At 39.9% G+C, this 12,400-nt stretch overlaps 1 protein-coding gene across 1 annotated transcript in view; it reads left to right on the top strand.

Annotated features, from left to right (window-relative positions):
• Positions 1–12,085, top strand: part of LOC126469725 (leucine-rich repeats and immunoglobulin-like domains protein 3) — a 74,119-nt gene extending 62,034 nt beyond the window's left edge. The window contains exon 13 of the mRNA XM_050096916.1: positions 11,401–12,085. Coding sequence (XP_049952873.1) covers positions 11,401–11,678 — 278 coding nt within the window. The 3' untranslated portion in view covers positions 11,679–12,085. The remainder of the gene's footprint in view (positions 1–11,400) is intronic.
• Positions 12,086–12,400: the final 315 nt, after the last annotated feature.

Raw genomic sequence — 12,400 nt, 5'->3', positions numbered from 1 at the left:
TTTGCATTATGAAACTTGTTCTTTTTCCAGGCATATAAAATGTGCACATAGATAACAGATACCAAGGCAGTGTTCTGTAATATCAGTTTTGCTGAGCAGTTGTTAGTGTTTGTGACGTTTATGATCTATACACTGTCCTTCATGATCTTGATGGTCTGACCAATGTATTACATGCTACTCCTACACAGAATACAATAGACACCCACCTTATGTAAACAAGGCTCATATCATCCATTACAGACCCTAAAAGATTGCTAATCTTAGGTGGTAGTCAGGAAATGCACGTAACACCATGTTTCTGCAGAATATAACCAATTAGTATCAAGAGTATTAGTTATTAGAAGCTCTATTGTTCAGTGTGTAATGGAGCCCCATGTGTTCAGGGCCAGAAAGAAAGACAATGTACACTCAGTATGTCTGCTGGGATTGGAGGGGGGGGGGGGGATTCGTGCAAAATGTGGCTGTGGCCTTATCTGCAGTTGTCTGCAAGTTGTGGCTCATTTCAGCACCAGTGACACCTGTCGCTTGGTACTGAGGCCATTCTCAGTTCATACGAGTAGCTGGCAGAAGTAGTGAAGGCTGCTGGTCTCACATGCAGGGTGCAAGTAGAGCTCACAATTTACAGCATTTTTCCCAGAGTTGATTGGGGTTCTTTGGTTTAGAGCCGAGTAGAGAGTTTCAACCAAAGTCTTAGTAGAGATTCATGCATCTTCAAAAAGATGGATGCACAAAGCCTACAACAATTACACCGTCATACCTTAGTAAAGGATGTAGCAGAGTACACAAGAATGTTCTGGTCCTACTTAAAATCACTTAGCAGTCCAACAGCTTCTAAACAGTCACTCATTGGCCAGTCTGGTGTGGTAATAGAAGATAGCATAAGGAAATATGAAGTTTTAAATTTTGTATTTAAGAAATCGTTCGCACAGGAGGGTCATAGAAACTTAGTCAGTTGGTCATTGCACAGATTCCCATATGGAGGACATTGTAATGGAAACCCTGGCATAGAGAAGCAACTGAAGGAGCTGATAACGAATAAGTCACCAGGTCAGGATGGAATCCAAATCAAATTTTACAAAGAGTACTCTACAGCATTGGCCCCTTACTTAGCTTGCATAACATGAATCTCTCACCCAGCAAAAAGTCCCAAGAGACGGGGAAAAAAAGTGCAGCTGACTCCTGTACATAATAAAGGTAAAAGAATGGACCCACAAAATTACAGGCCAATATTCTTAACATAGATTTGTTTTGTAGAATTCTTGAACATATTCTCAGTTGAAGTATAATAAATTTCCTGGAGGTGGAAAAGTCTTTGTTCAAAAATCATCACGGATTTAGAAAGCATCACTCACGCATAACTCAGCTTGCCCTTTTCTTACATGATATCATGTGAACCATGGATATAGGGCAACTGGCAAATTCCGTGTTCCTAGGTTTCTGAAAATCATGTGACATGATGCCTCATTGCAGACTGTTAATGAAGGTATGAACATACGGAATAGATTCCCAGATATGAGAGTGGCTTTAAAACTTTTTAAGTAATAGAACCCAGGACATTGTCCTCGACAGTGAGTGTTTATCAGAGACAAGGGTATTGTCAGGACTGCCCCTTTGAAATGTGATAAATGCTATTATTCTCTATATACATAAATGATTTGATGGGCAGGGTGAGCAGCAGTCTGCAGCTGTTTGCTGATGATGATGTGGTGTACCAGAAGATGTCATAATTGAGTGACTGTAGGAGGATGCATGATGACACAACAAAATTTCTAGTTTGTGTGATGAGTGGCAGCTTGCTCTAAATGTAGGAAAATATATGTTAATCTGTATGAGTAGGAGAAACAATCCTGTAATGTGTGAATACAGTATTAATAATGTGCTTCTCGACCCAGTCACATTGATTAAATATCTAGGTGTAATGTTGCAAAGTGATAGGAAATGAAACAAGCGTGCAAACACTATAGTAGGGAAGGCGAATGGCAGACTTTGATATATTGGGAGAATTTTGGGAAAGTGTGAGTCATTTGTAAAGGAGACGGCATATAGAACACTAATGTGACTCCATTCTGGAGTACTGTTTGAGTGTTTGGGAGCCCAACTAGGTCGGATTAAAGGAAGACCCTAAAGCAATACAGAGGCGTGCTGCTAGATTTGTTACTAATGGGTTCGATTGCGGAGGTGCTTTGGGAACTCAAATGGGAATCCCTGGAGGGAAGGTGATCTTTTCAAGAAATACAGTTGAGCAAATTGAGAGAACTGGCATTTGAAACTGACTGAAGAACAGTTCTACTGCTACCAACGTACATTTTGCATATGGACCAAAAAGGTAAGATAAGAGAAATTAGAGCTTGTAAGGAGGCGTATAGACAGTCGTTCTTCTCTTGCTCTAGTTTTGAGTGAAACAGGAAAGGAACTGATTAGCTGTGGTGCAAGGTACCCTCCACCACGCAGCATACGGTGACTTGCAGAGTATGTATGTAGAGTAGATTCTGTTGGAAATGGTACTTGCATAAGGCAAAGAGACCATAGATTTAGATGCCACATCACTATTTTCATCACTCACCCAGTTCACAGTTGCTCGATAGTGCAATGCTCATCCAATGTCTTTCACTACAACTATTCTGGTGAAAAGTTACTTTGAGATGGGTTAACTCAGCTGACAAACTGTCAGTATGGGATGACATGGGCCCTATGTACCAAAGTATGAGGTACCCCTTTACATGAGCCAGATGCTGACAACTAATGACCTGAAGATACAAATTAGTGTGAGTTGGATTCCTATAAAAAGTATGTCCCAACATATCAGCAACCTCCCCTGGGACTAAAACATCAAGGAAGGGAAAGCAACAGTTCTTTTCCACCTCCATAGTGAAACGCATATTGCTACTCTGTTGAGACCACTAGTAGCCCAGTGTGTTCATCACATTAGGAACTCGGTGAATTTTCTATGTTGGTTTGGTCGTCTTTCTCTTCACTCACATTCCTCTGCCTGAGTTGTCATGGGTAATTGTCATTGTGTTGACCTCTTCGTACTTTTTATTCAGTGACCAAGGGCAGGTGCAATTGTGATGGGGAGCCCTCTGTCACCTATTATTGCTAATATGTTCATAGAAGATATCAAGGAACATGCTCTGGAGTTGGTGGCATTAACAGTTCCATGCTTTTTTAAATATACATGAACAATACATTTGTTGTTTGGCTCCCTATAGAGGTGAAAAAGGATGGCGGCCCTCCTTTCCTTTATGTGTTTATCAGGAGAAAGGTTGGTGGTGTTTGGGGCATAATATTTATATGAAGACCACTCTCGCTGTCTTCTCCTCCTCCTCCTCCCCCCCCCCCCTTCCTACCCCCTTCAGGATGATAGTTGCCACCATCTGGCTCAGCATGAGGGGTACTTCATGCCTTGGTTCACAGGACCCACATCATCTCAGACTCAGAGATTTTGCAGCAGAGTTAGCCCACTCCAATTCACCTTTCTCCAGATGGTTATACGAAACACATATCAGATGCGGATTGTGCTATTGACCAACCATGAAATGGATAAGTGATGAAAACAGCAAGATGACACTTAAAATCTATAGCCTTTTTGCCATATGCAATTAGCATTTCCAACAGGATTGGTCTTATTTTGCAGAAAAACAGTGATGTGTGTTATTTGACCTCCACCTAAGATTAGGACCCTATTAGGTTTTGTAAAGGATTATCTTGGTCTGTGTGAGGTGGGTGTCTACTGAATCCTATGAACTTGGGCATATCATATTTTGGTCAGACCATAAGGAGGGCTGAGGACCAGTTTGCTGAGCTTAATCATCTCACACACTTGAAACGGCAGAGCAAATCTGCTATTACAGACCGCTACCTTGATATCGGTCATCCTATGTAGTATAACAACACAGAGGTTCTGGTGTGCACTTCAAACTATTGAGATAGTGTTGTTAATGAATCAGTTGAGATTAAATTAGCAAGTGGCCTTATAGAAACGGAGGTGTTTTCTTAAATTCTGCGAGGAATTCTGCACTCTCCCTGGCCAAACTACAAATGACTGAGTTAATGCTACTTGCTCATCTGTTGGTAATTAACATTCACAATCAGTAACTTCTGTCATTGGTCATCTTTGGTTGTGTGGTGAGGCCAGTCTTTTTTATGGTGTGTTTATTGTACTTCCACTTATGCTGAACTATGATTCTTGGTCGGCAAGGCCCCGCTTGATGAGGGTTTAAATTTCCTTGCACAGCACTCTATTTTTGCATTTGTGCCTTGAATATGACTGGGTGTTTACCTATTGAAATATGAGCAGCTTTATTCTTGTAAGTTGTTTGAAACAAGTCTAGCATTAAGTTAACAACATGCAACAGTAAGTCAGTTCCTCCATAGGTAATGCCTATGTTTGAACAGTAATTTTATAATTTCCCCCAATCGTAAGACTCTCAATATCTCTTCTAGAGTTCACAAAGTAAGTGTCTTCTACAATGTTTGCTGTTATCTCAACTCCTGCCAACTTTCCTCCTTCCGCCTGTCGCTACAAGTCCTTGTTTCTTCCTAATTTCCCTACTCATCAACAGCTGCAGCTCCATGGTCATATTGGTAGTTGCCATTAAATAACTTTTTCCAGTTCTCAGAATTTTTCTTTCCGGTTCTTTCTGGGCTATAATAGTATTGATAATGTCTTCAATTTATAGTCAATGTGTTATTCTGTTTTTGTAACTGTTTTAAATTTATAATTTCTTTGGTCACCACACACACACACACACACACACACACACACACACACACACACACACACACACAGGGATAATTTACCTGTCTCTTTTTTTCTTTGAATAAATTTGTCACTTGACAGAGGATTCGATACTGTCTTAGGTATTCCATTTCTGCTGCATTTATAGTCAGTTCATTGAGAGCTGGGACGAAGCCAAAACAGTTTCGTGTGACCAGCCACTACCTGTTCTAGTGAAAGCATTCAGTGTTCTCATGATGTGTAGTGGGGTCAAAAATCCTTCGCGCTCAATGTGCAGTTGGCCGCCAGGCTGACGTCACAGCGGAGCATGTGTCGCTCATGAAATACCCTGTATTATTAACTTGGGCTGCAATGTAATGAAATAAAGCATAAAACACCTACAGGTGGCATAGCAGATTCAGATACAAGCAATTTTGGTAACAGTACCAGTTACAATAATATTAGAGAAGAAAAACACTAAGTTCATTCGGTCAGACTTGAAATATTGTCATTCAAGTTTATTACAAAATGCTCTTCTCTCTCCTCTGTAATGCTGACTAATTTCCACATTTGAGTTCCAGCTTTTTCCATCACATTAAGGACACACTTGTTCCACTCTTCTGGAGTCAGTGTTCTTACTGCTTGTTATAATAGTTCTTTAATCTCTGACATTTTTTATGTCCTTAATGTTTGATTCTGGCCCAAACTAACTCTGCAGCATTTAATTGCAGTGGTAGGGAAGAATTTGAAGGACAGTTTTCCCTGTTATTAGCCATTTCATCTACAGTGTATTTTTTGTGCACAACTTTGTGTTTCTTTAATGATACCTATTAGTCCTTTCATCTATACACTATCTTCAAAAGTGACATTTTAGGATTTTAGCCATTCTTATGTATCTTGAGTGTTAGAATTCAAATTATGAACCTTTTTTCTATGAGAATGCTATGGTGCGTCATCTAGTACCATAACTGTGTTTTCCTGTAGCGGAGGAAGGACATCTCAAAACCCCGTCTTCAACGTATTGACACACCTCTCCTCATGAAAATCTCCACTCTTCTTGGATTCAAAAATCGACAAACAGCTTTCAACCATACCCGTTTTGCTCCCAATGTGTGTGCTAATCAGTCAGTTTACTTTACCCGATGGACCCTTGTTTCTGGATGGAAACACTTTGTTTTGAGGATTTTATGATGTTATCTACCCAAATGTTACTTTGGGTATGCCCTGTGTTCAACAATGTCTCGTCCAACTAGTAAATGCCTCTTAATAATCTGTAGAGCCTAGTTCTCTGAAAATTGCCCAAATCTGGATCTTCATTTGTGGCAGCTAGCATTTTGTCAGTCATTGGCAATTCATTAAAAAAAAAAAAAATACATGTTCTTCCCTTTGTATCTCACTTCTGTCGAAGACATGGAAAGCTTTTGTCGTGATTTTTCGGTTTTGGGAGACTTCAAAGAGAGTGACCAATACTTGTAGATGCAGTTGTTTTCAAAAGAGTATCTGTCATTGGCTGCTCTGGATACAACAGCTCAATTTTACACACATTAAGGACCACATGTTTCTCTGAAGGATGTAATGATTTTTTTTTAAGCTTCTTGGTTTGACTGAAAACTGACATGTTGATCTCGATTGCTGTATCTGTGTGGAGGATGACGTAATGAGTTTACTTTTGTGTGCTACTAATTTGGGGGGGGGGGGGGGGGGGGAGTGGAAACACTGGGTGATGCTATTGAATGGGCACAGAAACAGTGAATGCTGAGTGTAATTACAAACACTGGTACTTATGCTAAGAATCAACAACTGGTCTTTGATATGTCTTTTAAGATGAACTTTACAATCAGATTCTAAAATTACTGATGTATAACAACACACACTGACAAGCTTATACCTGCAAAGGACATTGCCACACTGAGCAAGCTCACCATGACTTGTTCACCCCTCAGTGGCAGTACTATGATGATGTGCCTTGATGTGCTTACAGGCCCTCTCGTGTTTCAGTGAATGGGGTATAGTCAGCTTTCAGCTGGTTTTCATTGTGGCATTATTTAATGTAACACATTTGACATGAATTTCTATAGTAAAAAAGAAATTTTATACCACCTGCATATCTGCGAAAGTGTGTGAGCTTAGATTCAAAACTTCTTAAACTAAAAACATAACTTTGGTGAAATAAGAACTAAATAATGTCTAACATAAAGGTACTCTCTCCAAAACTGCACATCTTTGTGCATCTGGATAACATTCAGTACTGTATTGCTCCACCTTGTGCACTGTAACATGCTTGGATTCTCCTCGTCACGCTGTCCAGAAGGCGATAATTAGTTGCTCCTCATATTGTCCTGCTCTTCGGTGGTAGCTCTCCTGAAGTTTGAGGAGGGTTTCTGCAACTTTGCGTGCAAGCCCCAACTTTCCTGATGGATATTCAGTTGGGTTTATGTCAGCAGATATGACAAACTTTTCTATTTGGTTGATTCCTACCTTCTGTTGAATGTGTGTGTGAAGTGGGAGGTGAGCATGGCATGCCTGCATATTATTGTCTTGAAAGACAGACGTGTCTCCAAAATGCTGACTGTAGGCCTGAACAATCAGCTAGATGATCCTGTCTCAATGTGCACAGCCCTCAGATTGGCCTCTATAGCACTGAGAGGCATCTGACGTACCTCCCTGCTGAGACTATGTGGCTGCATACTGCATGCCTGAGATATCCATCGGTAGCTGCTCCCTCTCCACGCTTCTATAATGATCATCGGATGATCTCCAGTCATGTACTTGTAAGTGATGCCATATGTCATTGATTCGGGTTCCATTTCACGTGTTCATTTGCCCACCCTCCTCCCGCACCTTTCATCCCTTCCCCCCTTTTTTAAACCAACCAACCTCACCATGGTGTTGCTTTTTTATTGTTGGTTGAGATGGATGCCTGGAGGTCAAATTGATCATGTGGAGATGGTTGCTTACTGTCCAGGTTGACATAAACCTCCCAGTTGCCTCTAAGAAAATAGTTTGCTGTTCTGTTGCATTTTCCTCAAGATAACTACAACTCGTAATATGTAGGTGACAGCAATCTGGTGGTGGTTTTGAGTGATTGGTCACTAACAGACAAATGTTCAACATTTTGTGTCTCATCACAGTATTAGAATGTTCTAATGATGTTGTTGTGACACTCTGGATTTTGTATACAAGCTTCATTGTCTCATTCATGATTGAAGACACGTTGCACTGAAAATGCAAATTTACGTATACCTCCAGTGCATGGATGGTTGTACATATTGATGTTGTTTGGTCAAAAGGGTATTGTGAAAGAAGTTTCTGACTGGGAAAAAATATAAAATCAGATCCCAAGTTATTGAGCAATTACTGTCTCATATTTCATGTTTAAGGTTTCTGAAACCTTTATTTTCATGACTGACTACACCCTTGTCAGAGAACAACTGGGCAAATAAAACCTTTTGGTAGCATTTGTATTGGCTTGAATTGTATTTTCATGTATGAAGGTGACATTGATAGCAGAAACAGCATTCTTGTTCAGCAATGTGCTCACTTCATTTCATGCTATTCCAATCAGCATTTTTTCCCTGCTCCATTATTCTTCCATTGTCCACTCCATTAGATGTACATTGCTGATGAAGTTGTAGAAATACTGTTACTTTTGAAATAATGCAAAATGTGGCATCATACTTCTTTTCTGGACACTGTTCTCAAGTGTTCTACAACAGTAATGGTGGAGAATCACAGAGAACATCTCAGTGCAATATTATGGTTTCATAAAGCCCTTTGACTTTTATTTGTTACTTCTAAGGCTTTAAGATCAGGAACAATAAATGCAGTGATTCTGTAATAAACTGTTGATAAATAATTCTCAGTTAATAACAATTTGCTCACCACAAGCAAATTCCCATACCACCAAAAATCATTCGAATCAATCCTTGCCAACTACATTTCGTAACTTCACTCAGTGTGGATCTGTCTCTCATATACCAATTGTCAATGGAAAGTTGTAACACAAGCAGCCCAGTGGTTAAGATGCTGGACTCACTATCTGGAGACCAGGGGTCAAATATCTATCTATCTGTATTTCTGTCCAGATTCAGGTTTTCTGTGATTTCCTTAAATCACTTCAGGCAAATGCTTCAATGTGTCTTGCTTCATCCTTTTTCAATCTGAATGCAATGATTAATTTTTAATGGGCCATTAAACCCTGGATCTTCCTCCCTTCATAACTTAAGCAAAATGGAAGGATAAAAAAAAATACACTAAATACAAATAGAGTACCCTAATCAGAAATTGGTCATTGTACATACTGTATTCAGAATATAGTGTACATTTTGTGGACTACAGTTAGTAGCTGAAATGTTGCTCTCAAGTTTGAGTATGTGATTACAATTCTTAAAACACTTTGGTAGTTGCTTTTGCCCTCTTTGCGGTAGTATATGTAGATCAGAAATTTGCAAAATAGTTTCCTATTGTATTCTCTGACTGTTCTCTTTCCTCTACCTGTATTTTTTCCCTCAGCTGACATGATTTTGTTATTGCCAAAATGGCCCCACGGTTGTGTTTATTTTGCATTCAGGGCATTAAAAACTCCTAATATGCAGCCTTCTGTACAGTGTGTCTCTTCTAAAAGTTATCCTTTAGATATTTGCAATTTCAGTTTTGCAATGTGTAGATGGAGACTGCTCAAACAAATACTGCTTGTCATGTGTATCATGCAACTCACAGTGTCAACAGAAGGCATTAGTTTATTTACCATCACAAACAAAGAGTTTTTAAAGGAGAGTGTTATATGTCCATTCAATAGAGCAGTCCCAAAATAGTTTAGTGCAATATTCATTTTATCGACATGTCATAACAGGGACTGTAAAATACAAAGAATAATCAGTACTCCAGCAGTGATTGAGTAATGCTGCCGCATGGAGGTAGCCATCAGCATGGGCCAGGGTGGTACACAAATCACAGTCATGTAGGCTGCCCTGCATGTTGTAAGTGTTGTATCGACATGCCTTGCAGGAGCTACACGTGCGGAGCTTGGGGGTGGGAGTGATGGAGAGTGAGAGAGGGGGTAACGATGATGTAGACAGTAGAGGGGGAGGAGGAAATAGACAGACAGGGAGGAGAGACAGAGAAAAAAAAGGAGAGAATGCAATGGACAGAGAAAGCAGGTAGGAGGTGATGGTCAGAGATAAAGGGGAGTGGCATGTGCATGCAGCAATAGCACACCTTGTAGGGACTACACACAAGGATGGGCACTGCTGAGCAGAGAGAAGGGGGATGATAAGAGTGTGTGGAGGAGGATATGGACAGAGGGAGGGGCAGAAGAGATGGACAAAGAGAGGGAAAGGAGTAGATAGATAGATAGAGGTGGCAGAATCGGGTGGATAGAAACGGTGGGAGGAGAGGACACACACACACACACACACACACACACACACACACACACAGTGGAGGAAGTAGGGGGCAATAGATGTGACGAATGCATACACAATTGAAGTTGCAGGAAATAGAGAGAGAGAGAGTGAGTGTGTGTCCAGCATTTCCTTCTAAACCACTACATTGGTTTCAACCAAATTTGTTGCACATACTACTTGCTGTATGAGAATCAGCACTGTGGGTGTCCTAGCTGTCATAGGAGTAGAGATGCAGCCAAAATGGGGTTTTCTACTCCCTGACATGTAGGCTGCCCTTCATGACAGGCATATTGTGCTGTTAGTGTCTGCATGCCTTGCGGGGGCATATGGGCACAGCTGAGCAGAGGGGGTGGGGTGAGCAGATGGATGGTAGTGGGGAGGAGGAGGAGGAGGAGGACAGAGATAGGGGCAGGAGAGAGAGATGCAGTAGACAAGTGCAAGGTGTAGAGGCAGGGGAAAGTGGAAGAAGGGGGAGAAGATGGACAGAGGAAGGGGTGAGGAATGTATGGCCAGAGAGGGGGTGGAGGAGATGGACAAAGAGAGTGGGGAGTAGGAGATGAACAGATCGAGGTAGGAGGATGAGGTGGACAGACAGCAGGAGCAGGAGGAGGAGGAGGAAGAGGCGAACACCAGGAGGGGGCCAGGGGTCAGAAGAAGATTGCAATATGTGCGTTGCGTGCGTATACGAATGGAGCCATGGGGAAAAGGCTAGTTTTATGTTAAAGTTTTGTAACAGTCATAGATTTAACTGCCAAGTAGACCAATTTAATGTGTTTAGTAGCTATGGTGCACAATTAGCTATCATCAGAATTGAGTGACATACACTAAATGAATGTGACAAGTGAGAATACATATTGTTTGATACATAGAAAAGTAGTTCAAAATAAATTTGAGATTTTACCATTGTGTTAATAAATGTAAAGATAGGCACAGCAGCATATTTACCATATGTTGTATTGTTTTAAATTTTGTTGATAGATTTCATGAGTGTTGTTGGCATAGTAACTTAAAATTAAGGCTTGATCCAGTTTTAGTCATGTTTTTTAAAACATAGCAGATGGAGGCAATGACTGAGCTTGACTGGCAAGAAATCATTTTTGTGTGATATTGTTAGCCACTAATTTAATGAATCTTATTTTAACCGTATGTGGATACAACTCAATAAAATAAATTTTCAACCAATGATTTCAACCTTATTAGTAATACTATAGTAAGATAATTAATTATTGCTGTAACACTGGACTACTAATTGCTTAAAAATATCTTCTCCATTCCCAGAAGTGAGTGAGCACGAAAGTGTCACGAATTCTCTGCTGCCAAATTGTGCTATACAAGGAATGAGTGGTGCATTGCTGCTGCACAGCTTGTTGCACCGTACTGATCATGACAGGCCACAAGATTCAAAGGAAGTGAGCGCAAATTCCTCACAGAGGTGGTCGGCTCCTTTTGGTAGAGAATCTACTGCTGCCGATGTTCCCCACTCGTGTTCCTATCGTAGCCTACCCCTCGATATACAGACTCATACCGAGGATACTGTGGGAGGTGATAGCCAGTAACGGTAGTGAGTGATTGCTGTACTGTGCATACATAACTGTTTTAACTGTGAGTTATGAATGTTCTTCTCATTTAATGAAAGAATGTGATATATGACAAAATATGTTAATTGCATTTGTTGTGAATGCTGTGTTATTTCTTTAAGAGAGTTGTTTTAAACTCTACTGACTGGTGTTTTGAAATCAGACTATTGTGTAGGCATAGTTATACACAGATAAATGTGTAACTGTATGTCCTAATTTCACTGAAATGTAATTTATGTATAAAGTGTACAATGCCAGATAAAATATATTGCTTGTGAAATATTTGTTAAATAAATGCTACAAAAATTAAGTTTGATGTATAGAAATATAAATATTACGTGAGCTGTGTTGTGTGTATTAATTGTTTATTAAATGAAAAGAATGTATTTTGTTACAGTCTTAACTTTGTAACTCCACCTGAAATACTTCACATATTAAGTTTATTTGGTAATTATATTTTTATTATATTTTGATATGATGAATCATTACTCTTGTGTGCTCTTTTGTGTAAGTGTATTCTTTGTTACACCTAATATTTCTGAACATGTTATACATGAACAAAATTTTTTGTATGTTTTGTTGAACTCAGTGCTTTCAAAACAATTTTGTGCAACATGATTCACTGACTTTTCTGTAATATTGCAGAATTACCCTGTCATAGGTACCTGCTAAAATGTTGTAAGGATATTTACTTTAAGGTT

The sequence above is a fragment of the Schistocerca serialis genome, chromosome 3, assembly GCF_023864345.2.
Source record: "Schistocerca serialis cubense isolate TAMUIC-IGC-003099 chromosome 3, iqSchSeri2.2, whole genome shotgun sequence".
NCBI lineage: Eukaryota > Metazoa > Arthropoda > Insecta > Orthoptera > Acrididae > Schistocerca > Schistocerca serialis.
Note: the sequence above shows the minus strand (reverse complement) of the source record. Positions and strands in the feature narration are given on the sequence as shown.